At 42.1% G+C, this 22379-nt stretch overlaps 1 protein-coding gene across 12 annotated transcripts in view; it reads left to right on the top strand.

Annotated features, from left to right (window-relative positions):
• The first annotated feature begins 5168 nt into the window (after positions 1 to 5168).
• The window catches only part of ARL13B (ADP ribosylation factor like GTPase 13B), an 81290-nt gene continuing 64079 nt past the window's right edge, over positions 5169 to 22379 (top strand). For 5 of the 12 annotated variants that reach the window (XM_037907074.2, XM_043538476.1, XM_043538475.1 and 2 more), the window contains exons 1-4: positions 5176 to 5475; positions 8691 to 8876; positions 10974 to 11044; positions 16348 to 16597. In XM_037907074.2, coding sequence (XP_037763002.1) covers positions 8818 to 8876; positions 10974 to 11044; positions 16348 to 16597 — 380 coding nt within the window. In that variant the 5' untranslated portion in view covers positions 5176 to 5475; positions 8691 to 8817. Of the gene's footprint in view, positions 5476 to 5761; positions 5908 to 8690; positions 8877 to 10973; positions 11045 to 11699; positions 11910 to 16347; positions 16598 to 22379 lie in introns of those variants that run through there. The other 7 variants (XM_037907089.2, XM_037907079.2, XM_043538477.1 and 4 more) reach the window with 6 other exon arrangements.

Below are 22379 nucleotides of genomic sequence, written 5' to 3'. Positions count from 1 at the left end.
GTTTATCACTACAAAAGGTTTTCTCTGACCCACCCCACTCTCCTGCTGATAATAGCTTATCTAAAGTGATCACTCTCCTTACAATGTGTATAATAATCAAGGTGGGCCATTTCCAGCACGTCCCCTAACGCCCCTACTCTACTTGCGCTATATTGATGACATCTTCACCATCTGGACCCATGGAAAAGAAGCCCTTGAGGAATTCCACCATGATTTCAACAATTTCCATCCCACCATCAACCTCAGTCTGGTCCAGTCCACACAAGAGATCCACTTCCTGGACACTATAGTGCTAATACACGATGGTCACATAAACACCACCCTATACCGGAAACCTACTGACCGCTATTCCTACCTACATGCCTCCAGCTTTCACTCTGACCACACTACACGATCCATCGTCTACAGCCAAGCTCTGCGATACAACCGCATTTGCTCTAACCCCTCTGACAGAGACAAACACCTACAAGATCTCTATCAAGCATTCTTACAACTACAATACCCACCTGCGGAAGTGAAGAAACAGATTGATAGAGCCAGAAGAGTTCCCAGAAGTCACCTACTACAGGACAGGCCTAACAAAGAAAATAACAGAACGCCACTAGCCGTCACCTGCAGCCCCCAACTAAAACCCCTCCAACGCATTATCAAGAATCTACAACCTATCCTGAAGGACGACCCAACACTCTCACAAATCTTGGAAGACAGGCCAGTCCTTGCCTACAGACAGCCCCGCAACCTGAAGCGAATACTCACCAGCAACCACATACCACACAACAGAACCACTAACCCAGGAACCTATCCTTGCAACAAAGCCCGTTGCCAACTGTTCCCACATATCTATTCAGGGGACACCATCACAGGGCCTAATCACATCAGCCACACTATCAGAGGCTCGTTCACCTGCACATCCACCAATGTGATATATGCCATCATGTGCCAGCAATGCCCCTTTGCCATGTATATTGGTCAAACTGGACAGTCTCTACATAAAAGAATAAATGGACACAAATCAGATGTCAAGAATTATAACATTCATAAACCAGTCGGAGAACACTTCAATCTCTCTGTCACTCGATTTCTAATCTCAAAGTGAGTATCCTTCAACAAAAAAACTTCGAAAACAGACTCCAACGAGAGATTGCTGAATTGGAATTAATTTGCAAATTGGATACAATTAACTTAGGCTTGAATAGAGATTGGGAATGGTTGATTCATTATAAAAAGTAACCTATTTCCCCTTGTTTATCCCCCCCCGTTCCTCAGATGTTCTTGTTAAACCCTGGATTTGTGCTGGAAATGGCCCACCTTGATTATCATACACATTGTAAGGAGAGTGATCACTTTAGAAAAAGAAAAGGAGTACTTGTGGCACCTTAGAGACTAACCAATTTATTTGAGCATAAGCTTTCGTGAGCTACAGCTCACTTCATCAGATGCATACTGTGGAAAATACAGAAGATGTTTTTATACACGCAGACCATGAAAAAATGGGTGTTTATCAATACAAAAGGTTTTCTCTCCCCCCACCCCACTCTCCTGCTGGTAATAGCTTATCTAAAGTGATCACTCTCCTTACAATAAAAAGAAAAGGAGTACTTGTAGCACCTTAGAGACTAACCAATTTATTTGAGCATAAGCTGTCGTGAAGTATTCTCCGACTGGTTTATGAATGTTATAATTCTTGACATCTGATTTGTGTCCATTTATTCTTTTACGTAGAGACTGTCCAGTTTGCCCAATGTACATGGCAGAGAGGCATTGCTGGCACATGATGGCATATATCACATTGGTAGATGTGCAGGTGAACGAGTCTCTGATAGTGTGGCTGATGTTATTAGGCCCTGTGATGTTGTCCCCTGAATAGATATGTGGGCACAGTTGGCAACGGGCTTTGTTGCAAGGATAGGTTCCTGGGTTAGTGGTTCTGTTGTGTGGTATGTGGTTGCTGGTGAGTATTCGCTTCAGGTTGGGGGGCTGTCTGTAGGCAAGGACTGGCCTGTCTCCCAAGATTTGTGAGAGTGTTGCGTCATCCTTCAGGATAGGTTGTAGATTCTTGATAATGCGTTGGAGGGGTTTTAGTTGGGGGCTGCAGGTGACGGCTAGTGGCGTTCTGTTATTTTCTTTGTTAGGCCTGTCCTGTAGTAGGTGACTTCTGGGAACTCTTCTGGCTCTATCAATCTGTTTCTTCACTTCCGCAGGTGGGTATTGTAGTTGTAAGAATGCTTGATAGAGATCTTGTAGGTGTTTGTCTCTGTCAGAGGGGTTGGAGCAAATGCGGTTGTATCACAGAGCTTGGCTGTAGACGATGGATCGTGTGGTGTGGTCAGGGTGAAAGCTGGAGGCATGTAGGTAGGAATAGCGGTCAGTAGGTTTCCGGTATAGGGTGGTGTTTATGTGACCATCGTTTATTAGCACTGTAGTGTCCAGGAAGTGGATCTCTTGTGTGGACTGGACCAGACTGAGGTTGATGGTGGGATGGAAATTGTTGAAATCATGGTGGAATTCCTCAAGGGCTTCTTTTCCATGGGTCCAGATGATGAAGATGTCATCAATATAGCGCAAGTAGAGTAGGGGCGTTAGGGGACGAGAGCTGGGGAAGCGTTGTTCTAAGTCAGCCATAAAAATGTTGGCATACTGTGGGGCCATGCGGGTACCCATAGCAGTGCCGCTGATTTGAAGGTATACATTGTCCCAAATGTAAAATAGTTATGGGTAAGGACAAAGTCACAAAGTTCAGCCACCAGGTTAGCCGTGACATTATCGGGGATAGTGTTCTTGACGGCTCGTAGTCCATCTTTGTGTGGAATGTTGGTGTAGAGGGCTTCTACATCCATAGTGGCCAGGATGGTGTTATCAGGAAGATCACCAATGGATTGTAGTTTACTCAGGAAGTCAGTGGTGTCTTGAAGGTAGCTGGGAGTGCTGGTAGCGTAGGGCCTGAGGAGGGAGTCTACATAGCCAGACAATCCTGCTGTCAGGGTGCCAATGCCTGAGATGATGGGGCGCCCAGGATTTCCAGGTTGATGGATCTTGGGTAGTAGATAGACTATCCCAGGTCGGGGTTCCAGGGGTGTGTCTGTGCGGATTTGATCTTGTGCTTTTTCTTTTTCGGGAGTTTCTTGAGCAAATGCTGTAGTTTCTTTTGGTAACTCTCAGTGGGATCAGAGGGTAATGGCTTGTAGAAAGTGGTGTTGGAGAGCTGCCGAGCAGCCTCTTGTTCATATTCCGACCTATTCATGATGACAACAGCACCTCCTTTGTCAGCCTTTTTGATTATGATGTCAGAGTTGTTTCTGAGGCTGTGGATGGCATTGTGTTCTGCACAGCTGAGGTTATGGGGCAAGTGATGCTGCTTTTCCACAATTTCAGCCCGTGCACGTCGGCGGAAGCACTCTATGTAGAAGTCCAGTCTGCTGTCTTGACCTTCAGGAGGAGTCCACCTAGAATCCTTCTTTTTGTAGTGTTGGTAGGGAGGTCTCTGTGGATTAGTATGTTGTTCAGAGGTGTGTTGGAAATATTTCTTGAGTCGGAGAAGTCGAAAATAGGATTTTAGGTCACCACAGAACTGTATCATGTTCATGGGGGGTGGAGGGGCAGAAGGAGAGGTCCCAAGATAGGACAGCTGCTTCTGCTGGGCTAAGAGTATAGCTGGATAGGTTAACAATATTGCTGGGTGGGTTGAGGGAACCATTGCTGTGGCCCCTTGTGGCATGTAGTAGTTTAGAAAGTTTAGTGTCTTTTTTCTTTTGTAGAGAAGCAAAGTGTGTGTTGTTTTTTTGGGGGGGGGGGGTGGGTGGGGAGAAAACCTGGATTTGTGCTGGAAATGGCCCACCTTGATTATCATACACATTGTAAGGAGAGTGATCACTTTAGATAAGCTATTACCAGCAGGAGAGTGGGGTGGGGGGAGAGAAAACCTTTTGTAGTGATAAACACCCATTTTTTCATGGTCTGTGTGTATAAAAACATCTTCTGTATTTTCCACAGTATGCATCTGATGAAGTGAGCTGTAGCTCACGAAAGCGTATGCTCAAATAAATTGGTTAGTCTCTAAGGTGCCACAAGTACTCCTTTTCTTTTATCTAAAGTGATCACTCTCCTTACAATGTGTATGATAATCAAGGTGGTCCATTTCCAGCACAAATCCAGGTTTTCTCCCCACCCCACCCCCCAAAAAACAACACACACTTTGCTTCTCTACAAAAGAAAAAAGACACTAAACTTTCTAAACTACTACATGCCACAAGGGGCCACAGCAATGGTCTGTGATTATCCACACAGTTTCTGTCTCCTAACCCTCCCCTGGAGCTGCTTCTTGAAGAAAAGACAGCACTAAAAGAAGGGAAAGCAGACATCCCAAATTAAGCCCTTTCTCTTTGCCCATGGCATCCACAACACCTGAAGAACAAAGGAAGCAGCATTGAACTGGGGCATTGAAACAAATTCAGCCGGTAAGACTGTTCGAACAATGGGTGAGAGTTTGAACTAATTTAGTTTAATTTAGGCATTGTGTGTTTTATTTTCTTGTAACCAACAGTTACAAGAAAATAACAGTTACAGTTATGCCTCATTACTTGTAATCACTTAAAACCTATCCTGTAGTTAATAAACTTGTTTTATTGTTTTATCTAAAGCAGAGTGTTTGGATTGAAGCCTTTGGGATAACATGGGTTGTGCACATCATTTTCTACGAATGAAATGACAGACTTTCTATGAGCTTGTGCTGTCCAGGGGGGGAGCTGGGCAGTACAAGACACACATTGCTGGGGGAAAATCTGGGACTGGGAATTTGCTGGTGTTGCCATGCCGTGTAATTCAAGGGTGGGTGGCTATAGCAGTCCTCCAGTGTAGCTGGGAGCCGCGTAACTTACACGCCGCGGACACCGTGGTCCTTCTCCAGGGATGCAGCGAGCCCTGCCCCCGCCCCCAGCACTCTGTATGTGTGTGTGCGCGTGCGTGTCCGCGCGCCGGGGGCTGGAAGCTGGAGTCTCTCCCCCGCCCCAAGAGTTCTATCCCCGCCCCCGTGACACAATTGGTTGCCCTTTCTCCTCGAGCAACAAAAATCCCCCCCCCCGCTCCCGATTGGCTCTCCCACAGCTCCGCCCCGTCGTTTGGCTACCATGGTGGCCCCGCCCCCTTCCCGGTCACCAGGGGTGACCATCCTAGTTACGTGCCCCTTCTGCCTCGCTTGTACCGGTCTCCGTGTGGCCCCGACCCCAGCCAATGGGCGAGCGCAGGGAAGGGGGGGGTGGGGGGAGATCCGGTCACGTGCCACCCCAGCGGCAGCGTTGGGCCCGGAGGAGCCGGTTCTGAGCGGAGCTAGCGACCCGAACGCGGACTCCCCCCTACCCCCCCCCCCCGCTTCCGGGGCCCTCATGGCGGGGGCAGGGCGCGGCGCGGGGGCAGCAGCCGGCGGGCGGGGCTACAGGCGCCTACGCGGCTTCGTCGCCTCGCCCCGCCGCTGAGCGCCAGGTAACGGGGTGGCCGCGCGCGCCCGGCTTGAGCCTCTCAACGCGCCCCCCCTCCGCCCGCCTTCCACGCCCGGCGCCTGCTCCGGCTCCCCTCGCGCCTGCGCGCCGCCGTTGATGTCCCGGCCGGGGCTGCCTGGGCTGGTTCGCGGTGCCCGCCGGTCCTGCTTGCCCCCCCCCCCCCCGGGGCGCTTTCCCACCGGGCAGGTGCCGGAGCCGCGTCCCGGCTTCACGCGCGGGGGGAGCTTGGCCGTAGACCCTGGGGGCTGCTGCCGGGAGCGTCATGCCGGGGCTGGGCGTTGCGGCGCCTCATTCCCCCCGGGGTGGTGGGGGCAGCCCGGCCTGTCTTCCTGGCCTAGGGCGGGTTGCTCCAGTCCTGGGAGAGAAGTTTGTGGGCAAAACTTCGGGCAGACTGTTAGGTCTGCAGTGAGACAAGGTGGGTGAGGTAATATCTTGTATTGGACCTTATTTCTCTTGGGGGGGGGGAGAGAGAGACAAGCTTTGGAGCTAGGCATTGCTTTTCCCACAGGTGTGTGTGTTTGGGGGGAATGAGCTCAGTGTGGCTCCAAAGCTTGTCTCTCTCTCATCAACAGAAGTAGGTCCAATAAAAGAAAATATCTTCCCTACCTTGTCTCTCTAATAGTCTGAAACTGATCTGGCCAGGACAACAGTGCAAACAATATATGAACTCTCTAGACAGAGTAGAGTGGATCTTTGGTACCACCCGGAAGACCATCTCCTCCCAGGGTGGAAGAGACCACCAGTACACTAGACCTGTCTGCAGGGTAGTGGCTGGACACTGCAACAAGGATGCATGGATATGTTTGTGCAGTAACTTTGCATTACAGAAGAACAACTTTTAGTGGTTCAACTATCCTTTGTAGTAGCTCTGTCTGTTACTGTCTCATAGCATAGTAGTGTTCCTTCTTATTCTGTACATCTGTTAAGTTAGTTTTCGCTGGTAGGAATACAATTAAATTTTTTGCCAAAAAGCTTTTACTGTTGAAACCACCTTGAATTTTTGTTCAAAATAAAATACAGCTAAAATAATCCCATCCCCTCTTCTAAAATTCAAATTTAAAGACAAGTCAGGCAGGGTATGTGATAAATACAGAGCCAAATGTGATTAAATTAAAACACTTTTTGGGGAGGGGTAGTCTTAAAAGCGCTTTTTTTCTTTTTTTTTATTTATAAGTGAGTCATCAGACTGTTGTCTTGGATGAAAATTCCGCACCCTCAGCTTACATCATCACAGCAAAGTCAAAAATTGTCTGGTAATCTAAGATATGATGGTGGTTTACCTAGAAACAGTTTTGCCCTACACTGTGAAGATACAAAAACATGTATTTTAGTTTTGTTCCACTGTGTGACTTTGTTCATAGATATAGTATTTTTTCCTGATAATGATTTGCCTACATTTATATCTCATAGGCTTTGTCCCTGAAGGTGAAAGAGAGAACCGCTTATTTGGGTTCCAGTCCTTTGTGATTGCTGCTAGCTTTGCTGAGCAGCAACAGCAGAGTGAAATTAACAAGGTTCTGCTCTGTTTTGTCCTTGACATTCAAACCCTGTAGGCAGCAGAGAAGCCATCAAGAACGACTGCAGTGGTTCTCAAATGTTTGTATTGGTGACCCCTTTCACACAGCAAGCCTCAAGTGCGACACCCCCCCCGCCCATAAATTAATTTTTTTTTTAATATTTAACACTATTATCAATTCTGGAGGCTAAGTGGGGTTTGGGGTGGAGGCTGACAGCTCGTGACCCACCAGGTAATAACCTTTCGACCCCCTGAGGAGTCACGATCCCCCGTTTGGGAACCCCTGAACTACCGGTTTCATGCTACTCTCTGGGAAAGCCATAAGCAGTAGCAAAAATAGGTGATGTAGTTATTGATGGGGGAGGAGGAGAGAGACTCTGAGATGACTATTTTACTGAAGACTTTCTTCCACCAGCAACCAAGAGACTAGGAAAGGAGTGTGGTTGTAGAGGCACTCCTTCCACCCCTGGAAAGCTTTGGAATGTTTGTGGTGAGAAATCTGTCTCCAAGCTGCCTGATAAGCTGCTGATAAATTTTGAAGCCTCATTAGTCAGAGGCTGGCATTAGGACCAATATCTCTGAGTAGATTCTGAGGACAGTTTCCTGGTAACAATCTCAGCATACTTGTGCTTCCCAGAAGCTGGCAATGGAGATATGGGCTTCTTTGCTGCTGCTGAGTCTAGTGGAGAGAGGAATGGTGGTGTTAGGAAGGGTGGTTCCCATAGTCTTCCATGTCAACCACTAGATAATAGGAAAGCTACTATGGTTAATTATTAGTTGTGGTATGCTTTTTCTGTCCCAGCAGCATAAACTTGAAGGGACACTTAATTTAAAAATCACACTTGTCTCCTACTGTTGTTTATAACACCTAAGGTCATTCTACCTTGAAATCAGACCATTTTTAATTTTTTGTTTATTTTGCATTTGACTGCTCATTGTGTATAATCAAGTTTCATAGTGGTAGCCCTGTTAGTCTGTATCAGCAAAAACAATGAGGAGTCCTTGTGGCACCTTAGAGACTGACAAATTTATTTGGGCATAAGCTTTAGGTATAATCAGTGTATAATCAGTTGCCTTTGTTTGTGTGGGTGTTTTACGTAGCAACAGTGGAGAGAGAAATATTCCCCCATCACTCCAGAAAACAAACAGGGAAATGGGATTGTAAATCCTACAAAAATTGGCACTGGCAAAGCATATGGGGAAGAGGAAGCATCTGAGACTACTCTTAAGTCGCCAAATCTGGGTAGATAAGCAATCAGAAGCCTGACCAATTTGAAAGTTTACATTTAAAAATAGCTCCATCTCCTTTTCCCAAGACCTATGTGCTGATGCTCCTCCCGTGAGGATTTTAGATCGTGACTGCACTTGAAGTTATCACTGATTTCAGCCATCAGCATAGCTGTGTGATGGGTCATCCAAGAAAGCTACAATTTGTTCCATGGGGTTTGTCTCTGCTTGAAAACTGGGTAAATCCTACTGGTGCAAGTTGCAGATTTCCTCATCTACAGTAATTTAGCACTGCACAGATGCCTGAAATAAGGGCTAATGCCCAGTGTAAACAGAGTCTTAGGATAGGGATGGTTATAAGGGGGATGGCTCTTCCCAATAAGGGAAAGAGAGTTTGCTTTGGTACGCTTGGGGACTGACTGTGTTCTTTGTTTTGTTTTCCTCATTGCTACTAGTGACAAGACTGCACCTGAGCTGGTGCTCTCTGCTCCTCCACCACCTTGTCTCTCTCACTGGAGTTCTCTGACCTGTCTACACACAATTTCAGTAGCTTCCTTGGCCTTGGATGGCTGGCGAAGAGGGATGTTTAGTCTGATGGCCAATTGCTGTAACTGGTTAAAACGGTGGCAGGAGCCTGTCAGGTAGGATTAAGCAAATGAGAGTATTCTATGTTTCTACAGTGGCTTTCATCCCAAAGAACCTCAAAGATCTCTATGTATTGTACTATATGTCCAGGGTTACTCTGTACTACCATTTTGTCTGTCTTACTTTTCTTCTTAGCTACCCTTTGATAAAACCTGATTTTTTATTTTATTTTATTTTTTTTTACATCAAAGACCAAAACCTAAGGTGCATAATTGTTTTTTCTTTGAGAGAAAATCAGACATCTTTTTTGAGTTATAAAAAAGAAAACACAAACCAATGATCAGTTTCTCAGGTAATTTGTTTCTGACTGAAAGAATTCATGAAGTTCAACATATTTACCTTTCTCTTTTGTGTGGACTTATGTTGGGAATTGGGACAGAGAAGAGCAGTGACTTAAAATGTCTAATGTATGGCTGTCAAACTCATTCTGGATTTTGTTTTTAATTATTGTCTGTTGGTAGGGATATACATTTAAGGGTAGATACACTACCCTTTATCCACATCAGATGTTATATCATTGAGAGTTTTGAACAAAGATCAAAGGTAGAATATGGCCTTTATGAAATTTTAGTTTTAATTATAATTAAGTGTCCTATTGTTGCATCTGGTAAAGTAGTCTCACATTTGGGACCACTGTTGTTTCTCCTTTCGGTCTCTTTTCCTTCCACATCTTCCTTCCTGTTTTTTCTCTCCCCTTTCTCTGGATGGAATTGCTGACACCTCTCAGAGCCATTGTTTTGGTTTGTCAGTTTCTAGACTCAGGAGAACAATACATTTGTTTATGTTTGGTGTACCTTGGAAGAATTTCTTGACGGCCTTGAGAGCTAGAAACTTAATTTTAAAAATGTGGATTCTGCAGAATCCAAGCTTGTCAAATGGGCCACATGAGTCTGTTGAGTGGTGTCACAAACCTCACCCACTTATCTGACAAACGCTTGCAGACTTTTCTGCTTATTTCACTTGGTTCTTTTGGTTGTTGCTTATTGCCACCACTGGAATTCTTTGTGATCCTGCTATCCACCTCTTGCACTACCTCCTCTTGTTCTTCTGGATGCCCTGAAGAAATTGGCGTGCAGCTCACAAACTTAGCCTGTCACAAAATGCTACCATATTCTGAAGGAGATTGGAAATAACCATGTTTTATTTAGTGTCCCCTTAATTAGTGGAATTTGGGGACTTGCCACCCAACTATGCCAAAATATCAGTTTTACCTATTTTTAAAATGAGATTAGAGAAGGTGTTGGTTGCAAAAGCTTCTCTTTTTTGTCTTCTGTTTTCAGAAATCCCTTCAAGCTCACTTGAATTATTGAGAAAGTAATGAAAGTATATTTCCTTATTGCTGTATTTTAAACAATCCTAACCTCGGAGAGAGAGGGGTGTATGTGACTTTAACAGGGCTACAGCACAAGTGACGTATTTGTTGTATTGCTCATCGATAGGAGCTAATACCTTCATTGTGGCCTTGGGGATTTGCCTTGGTTAGACATTGATATAGCTATACCAATATGAACACATAGCGTACACAGGCAATGCTGCTGTTTGCACCTGTAGAGCGTAAATTACTCTGCTTGCAACTGGGATAACTTTCCTTGTCTGCAGTGGAGTATTTCAATGGTGCAGCTACACTGATTTTTGCAGTATGATCAAATCCTCAGTGTGGATAGGGCTTTAGCTTTAGTTTGTGTTGAAGGAAACGGGGGAAATGGAAGTTATGGTGGTAGTTAAAGAGAATATAACCATGCCAAAAATATGGAATTCAAATAGATGGTACCTGGGATTCAATTTCCAAAAGACAAATACAAATTAAAGGCAAAATCATTAAGTCTTATATATATCTCTTCAAGTTATATTATCATCCAGTATTAAGCTTATCTCTTTATTACTGCACTCTCTGATCAGTTGATTGTATGTTAAACACCAAATAAACAAGCATAAGTCTCTCTGGTACTGGATATTTTGAAGCCTATTGGTTTTACAGCTTGTGGTAACTTTGTTATTTATGCATTCAAATACTTGTAAAAGTCCAACACAATGTTCAACTAGGAAAAAAAGCCTTGAAATATTTTTTTTTTTTTTTTTTTCCCCTTCTGAAGGAAGGTGACACTGGTGATGGTGGGACTTGATAATGCTGGTAAAACTGCTACAGTGAAAGGAATCCAAGGAGGTAAGCAGTAAATCTTTATATGAAGTTCTGAACTAAGCATTTTAAGACTAAATATGCTGGTCAACTCAAAACCTCTTTTTAAAATGACCAACTTAAAAAAAAAATCCTAAATGATATGACCTCAATTTTTACATCTCTTTAAAAGGATTTAGAAAGGGTTTTTATGCTCCTCTGTTTAAATGGGTATTCCAAGCAGGGCAAAACTGACTGTACGAAGAAAAGAGTGAAACAAATGACACAAAATTGCTGTCAAAAGCAGAGAGAGACACATTGTGGGGAAAAGATCTTCTTTCAGTTTTAGTATTCTTAGGTGTTGTGGCAGCTATGACAATGTCCTGGACAAACTTTTATTGAATTAAGTTTAAATATTTTAGGAGTTGATTTTATTAAAAATGAAAATGTCAATGTCCTATTGAGGGATTGTATGTATTTACTGGGGGAGGGGAGACCACAGCCCTCCAGGAACTAAAAACGGGGGAGGTGGGAGGTGCTTTGGCACATTCACTCAGGGCACACCTCCTCCAGATAGGCAAGCCTCTTTCCAGTGGTGGAAGCTGTGCTTGTTCAAACTGAATTCTCCAGGGACCAGCAGTCAAAGGAATTTTGGATAAATAGCCTGAGTTAAAACTGACTCAGGGCCTTCTTTCTGATCCAGCAAACAGAAAGGGCCTCTAATCCAGATGTGGCTCCCAGTCCTTAAGGAAAGGTAGCAAGTGTGTCTTTGGCCCATTGAGGCCCCATAAGACATCAGCTGGTTGTGAGCTGAAGCTGTGATGAACTTGTGACCACAGGAAAAACCCCTGTGTTGGGTTAGAAGGACTAATAACCAAACAGAACCCTTTTTGGAGTGAGGGAGTGATCCTTGGTAAGCTCATTAGCATGCTTGTCGGTTCTTTTATTGTTTTTAATGTTTTTCTCTGTAATGTTTTCACCTTAAGAATAAATATGCTTGCTTATAAAGGACTGTGTGGTAACTTAGAACTGTGGCAATTTTATTGTGTATTTATCTTTGGAAAAAATGGCAAAACAGGCCTCTTTAGGCTGGATATCACAGCACAGTCAGGGAACTGTACAGCCTCGAAGTTCCCCCATCAAGAGGGAGGGAAATGTGAATCCACTCAAGAGAGGTGATAGCTGAGGAGCCTGGCCTGTTGATGCTCCTGCTGGGCCATAGAGTGGAATGTGGGTGCAGTTGCCCTGAACTATAAGTGTCACTTGTAATTACATGATGTACAACACTTTGAGACAGAAGTGAATTCCCCCTTCATTCTACCCACCTGAGTTTATGGTGTCCCTTATAAAAATGACTTTTATTTGGGCCTCTTGCTTTGATAATATAGGCCCCAATCCTGCAGATGAATCAATCGTAAAAATCCCAGTCTTAGTCCAGTGAGTCAAGGGATCTGAAAGGAATTAGGCCCCCAGTTCCCATTTAAATTCAGTGGAAGTTTAGCACATAATTACCTTGGGCTTTTTTAAAATTCCAAGCCTAAATTTTCAAAGAGGTGAGAACCTAGGTGCATGCACCCTGTTTGTCTGTGTGCACCTGCATCTGGGGTTTGTGTAGCTATGTGTGCACAATCATGATTCATGTGTGCATCTGCTCTGGGTGAGGGTGCATGCTCATGTTTGATGGCCATGCATGTCTCTTAGTATACGGGTAGTTTTTCAGTAGTACATTTTCTGGCAATGCAATATATATTTTTCCTGATAGGGTAAGATGCTGTTTTTGTTAGAGAAGGAGCTGACTATAAATTGCTGGCTTTTTGACAGAAAGAGAGAGAGAAATTATCCAGAGTTCTTTTAGGACTGATATTCTGTCTCATAATTTTGTTTGAATTATTGCAAGGATATAAAGTGTTTCTTCTGGTTAATGAGGCATTTCACTTATTAGCGTAGGTTAGAGAAATCAATAGATCTGATTTCTTTGTACAGAAATTGCTTTCTGATGAAATATACCGCAATGTGCATACATCAATAAACTTTATGTAAAGTCAATGTTTTAAGTATAACCTGTTTTATGATATTGACTGTCAGTATAATTAGGAAAGGAATCTGAAGAAGGAAATGGTGTGTATATAACTTAAAAGATGGTTCTAATGATACATTTTTATATCCTCATTTATAACCAGGAAAGCACCAGCAACTTCCTAGACATTTTCTACAGCAAGAGCTCATTTGGCTTTGGAGAGAATTTTCTCTTTCCCCTCTCCACTGACTAATGCACATGCATGCAGGCCATAATTGGAATCGGATAAAACTGGTGCTTTTAAAGACAAATGTTTGGTGTAACTTTGTGTTTGAGGAGATGGAAGGTTTTTCCAGCTGTGTACATTTAATTTAGCATCTAGGATGTGCTATGCAATATACTGACAGGTATGAAGGCAAACTCTCTGCCCCTAAATGTTAGTTGCAGGTAAGTAAATCAATGGATTTATCAGGTGTAAATGAAGTTATGAAGACTTTCCCCCCCAACTCTGTCCTTCTGGATCTTTTTTTTTTTTTTTTTAAAGACCATGAATCCATAGTTGATATTTAATCTGCCATTGTTTCAGCACTGATACTAACACCTTCATCGGCAAAACAAACTAATTTGACCAAAAAGTCCTCTTCCAGGATAAACTTCTTCTAGAAAGATGGAACCAAAATGGACTAGATATTTCCAATATGGGGTTCCATATTAAGAGACTCTGACTCTGTTGAAAGTTTCTTAATACTTTGTTGTGAAAACAGCTTGACCTAGAAATGTCACATTTGTTTTTCTCAACTGACCTCATGGAGGAGAGTGCATTCGATTAGTTTTCAGGGTTGATAGTAGCTAATTGTTTAGTTATGCTAGGGGGTCATTAATACTATTGGATGGTGAACATAGTTTTAATTGAGTGCATTGTTGTAATGCACACGTATTCCAAATATATGCACCTTAATGTATTTCGACTCTCAGAACTCACAAGACCTGGACCAGCCAGCACAGTGGGCAAAGACTTGCTATGAGGCGTCTGCAGCCAGGAAAGTTTCACAGAAAAGACTGTCCATCGTAGTCTGGGCCCTCTGTACTTTACGGTACAATGAGACTAAATTCTGCAGTGGCAGCCTCTAAAATTCTGCAACAACATTAACATGTTCTGCAACCATGAAAAATACCCTTAGTTCTCACTGGGCCTCCCCCACAAACACACACAATTATGGCTCATAGTTGAAAATACTCAGCATAAAATGTGTCTGTTGTTTTTGAAGATGGCATTTTTTCACTATACTGTACATTTTTCCATATATCCTGGCAGTGCAGCCTGGGTCTTGGTTCCTATGATTTTGTCTAAGTGGTCTGGCTCAGAATTGCCATTCCCTGGTGTGCCAGTGAGGGAGGGTGCTTGTACCCATTCCAGTCGTTCATCTTTCCAGTTTCACAAGCCTCAGCTGCTGCAAAGTTCTTCAGCCTCCTGCTTCTGACTCTTTCTGCTTTCTGTCTGCGAGCAGGACTCCAGCTGTCACTCCGTAATCCTCTGTTGCCTGGTTCCATGTAGCAGTGCACAGAAATCTAATTCGCTCCCTCCAAGGGAGGAGCTGGAAAGTGAGAAGAAGGCTGTGATAAATGAAGTGGGGGGTAGCTCCCTTTTATGGACACCCAGCCAGCCAGTTAGCTATTAAATCCCTCTTGGTAGTTGTTCTCTACTTGCTTTTCCTGTAAAGGGTTAAAAAGTCTGACTGCATACATAGGTAAAAGGAAATGAGTAGGCATCTGGCCAAAAGAGCCAATGGGAAGGCTAGAAATTTTAAAAATTGAAACAAGACTCGTCTTTTGTGTGTCTGTGGTTGTTCTCCCAGAGAGCAGGGACAGGACTGGACTATGTTGTAAAAGTTTGCTCCAGTATGAAAAATCATTACATCGTACCTAGAAACTACTCATTTGAAACCCCAGATATGTAAGTAGATCAGGAAATGTCTAGGAAGACGCAATTAGGTTTATCTCTTATTTCTTTATGGCTTGTGGACGACTCTGTGTTAACTCCTAAAGGTTTTGTTTTGCTTGTAACCATTAAGCTGGACCTCAAGAAGACCATTCTTGATGCTTAATTATTATATTTGCTCTTCTTAAATCTCACAATAGTTAATATGTTCCAGATGTATGTTTTCTTTTTGTTTTTAATAAAATTTACCTTTTTAAAGAACCAATTAGGATTTTTGGGTCCTAAGAGGTTTGTGCATATGTTGTTTAATTAGCTGGTGGCAAAAGCTGATTTCCTTTGTTTTCTTTCTCAGCTCTTCCCCAGAGGGGTGGTGGTGAAAGGGCTTGAGGGTACCCAACAGGCAGGAATTCCCAAGAGTGCCTTCCTGGGTCTAAAGGTTTTTTTTGTTTGCTTTTTTTGTTTCTCTTCACTTGGGTGGTGGCAGCATCTAGCCATCCAAGGTCAGAGAGAAGCTGTAACCTTGGGAGTTTAATACAAGCTTGGAGTGGCCAGTATTAATTTTTAGAATCCTTGCGGACCCCCACCTTCTGCACTTGAAGTGCCAGATTGGGGAATCAGCCTTGACAGAGCTGCAGGCTGGTCCTAGCAGGGCAGGCAACAAAGTGCTGAGCATGTGACTACAGCAAAATGGCAAAAACTATGACATCCTGGAAAAATACCAAATTCCACTGCTGCAAAAACTTCCACAAAGCCTTGTTTGAGACTAATGGGGTAATTCACATCTCAAACTGCTATTGTTTCACACTCTTCTGCAGAGTTGGTCAGACATTTGGTACATCTCTTTAGGCTTGGTTCTTTTTTTTTCCCCAATGCTGTCTCAGCAACCCTAAGGGCTAAGTTTTTGTAATGAAATCTGAGGTTCATGAACACAATTCTGTGGCAAGGATTAAATTTGGTGGAACACATCAGGGCCTGCTCATAACCCATTAATTTGTTGTGCTCTGTTTTTTATTTTAAAGTTAGTTTAACACCACATAAATAGTGCACAGATGATTAGACTTGTACTTACATCTTATAGAAATCCATAATAAATGTGAGTCAGTCACAGGCATTCTTACACTGTTTTTCATCTGCTCCTTGTATAGGTGGTTTTTTTTTTTTTTTTTAGACAAGGTAATTCTCATACAGAAGCACATGTTCTTCTGGAATTAACGTTTCAAACTTGTTTTCCTGGGAAGAGGGGGAAACGTAACCTAAAACATGTAATTAGAAGTGTATTGGCCATTTTAATTGTATGGGCTTAGACTCTGAATTTTGACATACAAATCATAAAATAAATGAAATTGTTATAGCTAAACGAATCTTTCAGCAAATGTTTTCTTTATGATTTGGCAGAGTCTCCTGAAGATGTAGCTCCAACAGTGGGATTTTCTAAAATTGACCTTAAACAGGGAAGGTTTGAAGTCACTATCTTTGACTTAGGAGGTGGAAAACGAATACGAGGCATCTGGAAGAATTACTATGCTGAGGCATATGGGATAATATTTGTTGTGGATTCCAGTGACACAGAGAGAATGGAAGAGACGAAAGAGACCGTGACTGAAGTTCTAAGGCATCCTAGGATATCTGGGAAGCCTATATTAGTGTAAGTAACACGAATAAATGTTTTACTACTAATTATAACTTACTAAATGTTGTATGTATTCAGATTAGTACGATAATTCTTCCCCCTCGGCCTTACCTCTTTTAGTATCGTTACATAAGAACAGAATAATGGCTGTATTTGGTCAGACCAGTGTTCCTTCTAGCTCAGGATCCTGTCTTCCCACGGGCTAGAGCCAGATGCTTCAGAGGGAATGAACAGAACAGGGCAGTTTATTGAGTGATCCATCCCCTGTCATCTAGTCTCAGCTTCTGATAGTCAGAGGTTTAGGGACACCCAGAGCATGGAGTTGCATCCCTGACCATCTTGGCTCATACTCATTGATGGACCTATCTTCCATGAACTTACCTAATTCTTTTTTTATCCCAGTTATACTTTTGGCCTTCACAAGATCCCTGGGCAAGGAGTTCCATGGATGACTATGCATTGTGTGAAGTAGTACTTCCTTATGTTTGTTTTTACCCTGCTTCCTATTAATTTCGTTGGCAAACCCTTGTTCTTGTGTTATGCGAAGGAGTAAATAACACTTCCTTATTCACTTTCTCCATACAATTCATGATTTTATAGACTTCCATCATAACCCCTTTAACCATTTCTAAGATGAACAGTCAGTCTTTTTAATCTCTCCTTATATGGAAGCTATTTTCCACCCCAGTCAATTTTGTTTTAATGGTTCCTAATATTCTGTTCGGGGTTTTTTGACAACCGCTGCACATTGAGCAGATGTTTCCCGAGCACTATTCAAAATGACTCCAAGATCTTTCTTGAGTGGTACCAGTTAATTTAGACTCCGTCACTTTGTAGGTATAGCTGGGGATGTTTTTCCATATGCATTTATCAATATTGAATTTCATCTGCCATTTTGTTGCCCACTCACTCAATTTTGTGAGATCTCTTTGTAACTCTTCACAGTCTGCTTTGGACTATCTTGATTGATTTTTGTGTTGTCTCCAGATTTTGCTACCTGTTTACCCCTTTTTCCAGTTCATTTATGAGTATGTTGAACAGCACTGGTCGTGTTACAGAGCCCTGAGGGACCTTGCCATTTACATCTCTCCACTGTGAAAACTAACAGTGTTTCCTGCCTTTTAACTAGTTACTGATGCATGAGAGGACCTTCCTCCTTACCCCATGACTGCCTACACGGTATTATAGTTGCTGTACTGTATTGTGGTGTTACTGACGTATTTTTACACATCAGTCTAAGTAAAGTGGTGTTAGGGGGCTAATTCTTTTTTTGAGCTTATTCAGAACGTTGATCTCTTTCATCTTGAACTGAGTGTCATGAATACTCTAATTACATATGTGGCATTTGATCCTCTTATATTTAGTCCGTTGTAAGTGCAGTTTATTCACATTTGTTTCAGTAAAAGTAGAGAAGTTTAACAAATAACATAGTATTTTTGTACTTAATACTTTGGTAGTGTTTCCATCGATACAGTAGCTTCAAGGCAGTTTGGTGTAGTATATTGTGTGAAAACATCAGTACAGGCTTATGCAGTGATAATAACATTATTTTTATAAATGGCTCTTTATATTTTATATTACCAGTAGTGCTGGGCATAATTTTTCACGTGAATTTTTCTCCAAAATCTGCACATTTTGGGTTCACTTCAGTGAATTGTTTTGGCTGAAACAAAAAATGGTTCGTTTTGACACTATCCTAGTGAAACACTTTGATTTTTTGTGGTTAGATTCATAAGGGGATTTAGGCATCATTCACAAAACCACTGGAAGAGGGAGGTAGTGATGGTGGTGCTGCCTATTGAGTTAATTTAGAAGGAATAAAGGGGACTAAAGAGTCAAAGGTGTTACTATAACCCAGCCACTGCCCAACATTAGATAGTGTCAAACATGATTCAGGGTTTGGTACACAGAAGCCTTGGAAACCTTTGGAAACCTTAGCCTATTTAATACCATTACAGCACAGAATTAAAAATCCTTTTTTAACCTTTTATTAAAGATATAGAAAATGAAGAAAAAACAGTGAAAGCATTTGAAATGTAAAGTGTTAAGTAAGACTTGCATTTTAAAAACATCCGTTGTTCCCTTTCTCCTAAACTGAAAACGTTTTTAGAAAGAGGAAAAACCCTTTTCTGACAGTCTTTGATGGTATTAAAGATGGTGATAAATCCTTTACTCCAAAAAAAGGATAGTTAGTTGAGCTGGGTTGGAGCTGTTGTTGCTGTTCTTGTTAAAATTGGATCCCATTTCCTAGAGGAGAAAACAAGACAAGCACACACAAAAGGAGAGAGAAAAGAACAGCAAAGATGAAAAAATGCAGCTTCTGTCTCTGATGTTGACTTTCACTTGCAACCTCATTGCTGGAGAAACACAGGCACAGTACATAGTCTTATCAGCCATTTTGACCATTGGGAAACTTGTACCACCAGTGGAGGTGGCAGTGTTATCTGGTTCCCTCTCTCTGACCCTTTTTGGTCGGGACCTCGTTCAGGATTAGGATGAAGCAGGTCCAGGGTCCTAGGAGACAGTAGGGGTGGCAGCTCACTCCTTCCCCTTCTCTTATCTTTGTCAGTCAGCATCACATTAGCCAGCTTTTCCTTTCTGCTAATTTTCCTTTTACAAAAAGACACTTTGAGAACCCCAAAAGGGAGTGATGGGCAGAACACCCTATCTCTTCACTATGTTATCCATCAACTAGGCCTAATTTGTGATATTCCAGTGTTAGTTCTTGTTTATCAAGCATGATCTTAACACAGTCCTTGAGTTATACCATAGGCTTTTTTGTTTTTAACTAATTAATCTTTTTGTTTCTTCTGCACCTTTTTACAGGTGGTTATTGAGATTTCTTATGAACGTCACACTTTCATTTCTACAGTTGAGTTCACTGTTAGGATAAACTTCTAGGCCCAGTAATCACAACATACCTCCTCCACCCATATGTACAATTGTCCAGTTGCTAGGGCACTCAACTGGGATGGGGGAGTCCTGGGTTCAAATCCCTTCTCTGGATCGGATCTGTTGCATCCCAGTGAGTATCCCAACCACCAGGCTATGGAGTATTCTGGAGTGGGACACTCTCATTCTGTTGAAGCTATTTCTCTTAGTATAAAATATTTGAATAGCCATTGGGCCGGGGTGAGGAGAAGATAGTGTGACTCTATATTCAGGGGTTAGGGAGCATACCTGGGTTCCAGTCCCTGTTCCAGAGGTGAGTGCCCTAACCACCGGGCTGTTGGTTATAAGGGGTATTGCCGTCTCTTCATTTGTGAATCTAGCCTTTCATTTTATTTGCTTTTTAAAAAAAAATACCAAATGCAAAACAGTGCATTCAGCCCAAACTGAATCTCTTCAATTTTTTTTTTTTTTTACAAATGCCATTGAATAAAAAAAAAAAAGTTATTTGTCCACCTCTAATTACCAGTAAATTTAAGCATTCATAAGTTGTGCGTATCTAACACAAGGTGGTGCTACTGGTACATGATCAGAAAAATCTAATTAGAGAGAGCTTACTTTAATAGCAGTTGGGATTTGTTTTTGCTTTGGTGCATATGCTTAATTTTAAAAAAAAAGTTGAGGGTTTCAGAAGGTCTAGCAACGAGAAGAACATTACATTTTGTTTGAATATGATTGACTTCTAAAATTCTACTTCTCCTAGAGTTTTTTGTTAAAAACAAATATTTGAATAACACCAGAAATAACAAACTTTACTAATTCTATTTTTAGAATAATTGTGCAAAAGTAGTACTGTACAACAGCTCTGCCAAAAAAAACTTGGAAGTGATAAATGGTAAACTAGGACAAAACCCATGTGTGGCAGGCACAAGACTGGATTTTATAATACCATATATATACAGTGTATCAGTTTAGCCTTACATAACAAATGTTATCTACAAGGTTACCATGCATATAATTTGGAGGGGAAGCTCTTTGCTTTAAAGCTTAAGTGCTGGGAATGTGCTAGTGTATGAGACTCCAAAAGTGAAACTGACTAGTCTGTCTTGATTAAGTTAAGTGAAGTACAGAAAGCAAACAGCATAAATGTTGAAAAGTAAATTAGGTTTTTTACTTGTCTTCTTTGTTATCTATGATGGTGTTGGTGGTACCAGGAAGACAATAAATCTATTTCTAAAAATATTTTAACCAACAGCGTTTTTAAAAATGAAATTGTGACAGTTGATGACTGTGTAATCTCTCTAAATGAATAAAAATTGTTCAGCTTTCCGTTATAAAATCTCTAGGTGCTGATCCTGTAGTTGGGAAGGGTGGGGTCTTTGTGCCCATACAGAGCCCCTGTGACTTCAGTGGACTTGACAAAGGCATATGGTCCTACCTGCATGGATCTAATTGCAGGGTCAGCACCATAATCATCATGCAGTGGGCTAACTCAATCTTCAAGCTGGTTGAAGTTGTTGCTTTTTAGCTGATTGACAGTACAGGATTTGTGGCATGCTGCCAAAATTCATGTTGTCCATAAATCCTAGTCCTGAAAAGGGATTCACCCATGCACAGCCCCATGACTCCACACGAGTCGGTGGACCTTTCTCCAGGATTCGTGCAATATGTTTTACAGTTCTTCCTCTGTTCTTTTCTTATACTAAGATTTAGTAAATGATGCACTGACTTTTGAAGATAAAGTTCTAGAAAGTAGAACTTTATGGCTCAAGTACAGTATGTTTAACTGTTAAGAAAATGTTTTTAATTTTTTTCTACTCTATTGAAATTAAGAGAAAAAGCTACACACACACACAAACCAAAATATCAGGTGAATGATGTCATAACTAAATGGAAGGAACCAGTCTCTGGAGTCACAGCTCAATTCCACTTCATTTTCAGCATATGTGTGCTGAAGAGTGATGAGAGTGGTTGAGATCTGATCACTGAATAGAAAAAATAGATATTAATGTTTCTTTGTAAGCATGAAATACCTATTGTAGATTAAGCTAAATGCCATCATTTTAACATGGCTAGCACTGTTTTGATCTGTCTATCCTAAATTATCATGTACTACATAAGATTATTCACTCATACAAAAGCAAATGCTTGTGATGTTCATACGCTGAAGTATTAGAACGTACATAGGACCGTCTCTGATTTTCTGTACAGCAAGTAAAAGTCTTATTGCATGTCCATAATCTGTTTAATAAGCAATCTGTTTATCAATTATTGTATGCAAGGCCATAGAAAACCATCCCTCTTCCAAGGAAGCTGTATCCCTTTTTTAATCAGGCAATCACTTATTTTGGCTGTCCTGGTTGCAAGTCTAGCTGCACCTCTGCATTCTGTGTTCCCTCTCATGTCTTAGGCCTTGTGCCTTAGCCTCTCCTGGAGTGGAATTCCACAGTTCTCCCATTCTTAGATTGAGCCCTGGGATACAGCACCCTGTTTAATCAACCGTGCTTATCTAGACTGTCTGCCTGAGCTCTGACACTTGTAGTTCTTCCTTTCAGGAGTCTGACAGTACTGAATATAGTGACCGTAGGCCCTTCTTAAAACAAAGTACTGTAGGAATAGGAAGAAAGCATTTAGAGAGAGGATTTTAAATGTCTACGTGCATGTCAGTCGTACCTAAGGCTTGTCATCCCTGATGCTAACCTAATTAGGCCTCACTTCTGCGTGTCTCCACTTGGTTCCCCTGAACAACTACCCCCCTCTTCAGAGAGACTTTCTGACCTGCTGTACGCATTTGCTCTTCTGCCTAGGTTGGCTTGTGGCCCTTCTAGACAAAATTGGATTTGCAGACTGGCTAAGGAGGAGGTAGACTCTTTAAAACTAACAGTCCTTAATAACCTTTAAGTGTTTG

This window comes from Chelonia mydas, chromosome 1, assembly GCF_015237465.2.
Source record: "Chelonia mydas isolate rCheMyd1 chromosome 1, rCheMyd1.pri.v2, whole genome shotgun sequence".
Taxonomy (NCBI): Eukaryota; Metazoa; Chordata; order Testudines; family Cheloniidae; genus Chelonia; species Chelonia mydas.
This window is presented reverse-complemented; position numbering and strand designations above follow the sequence as displayed.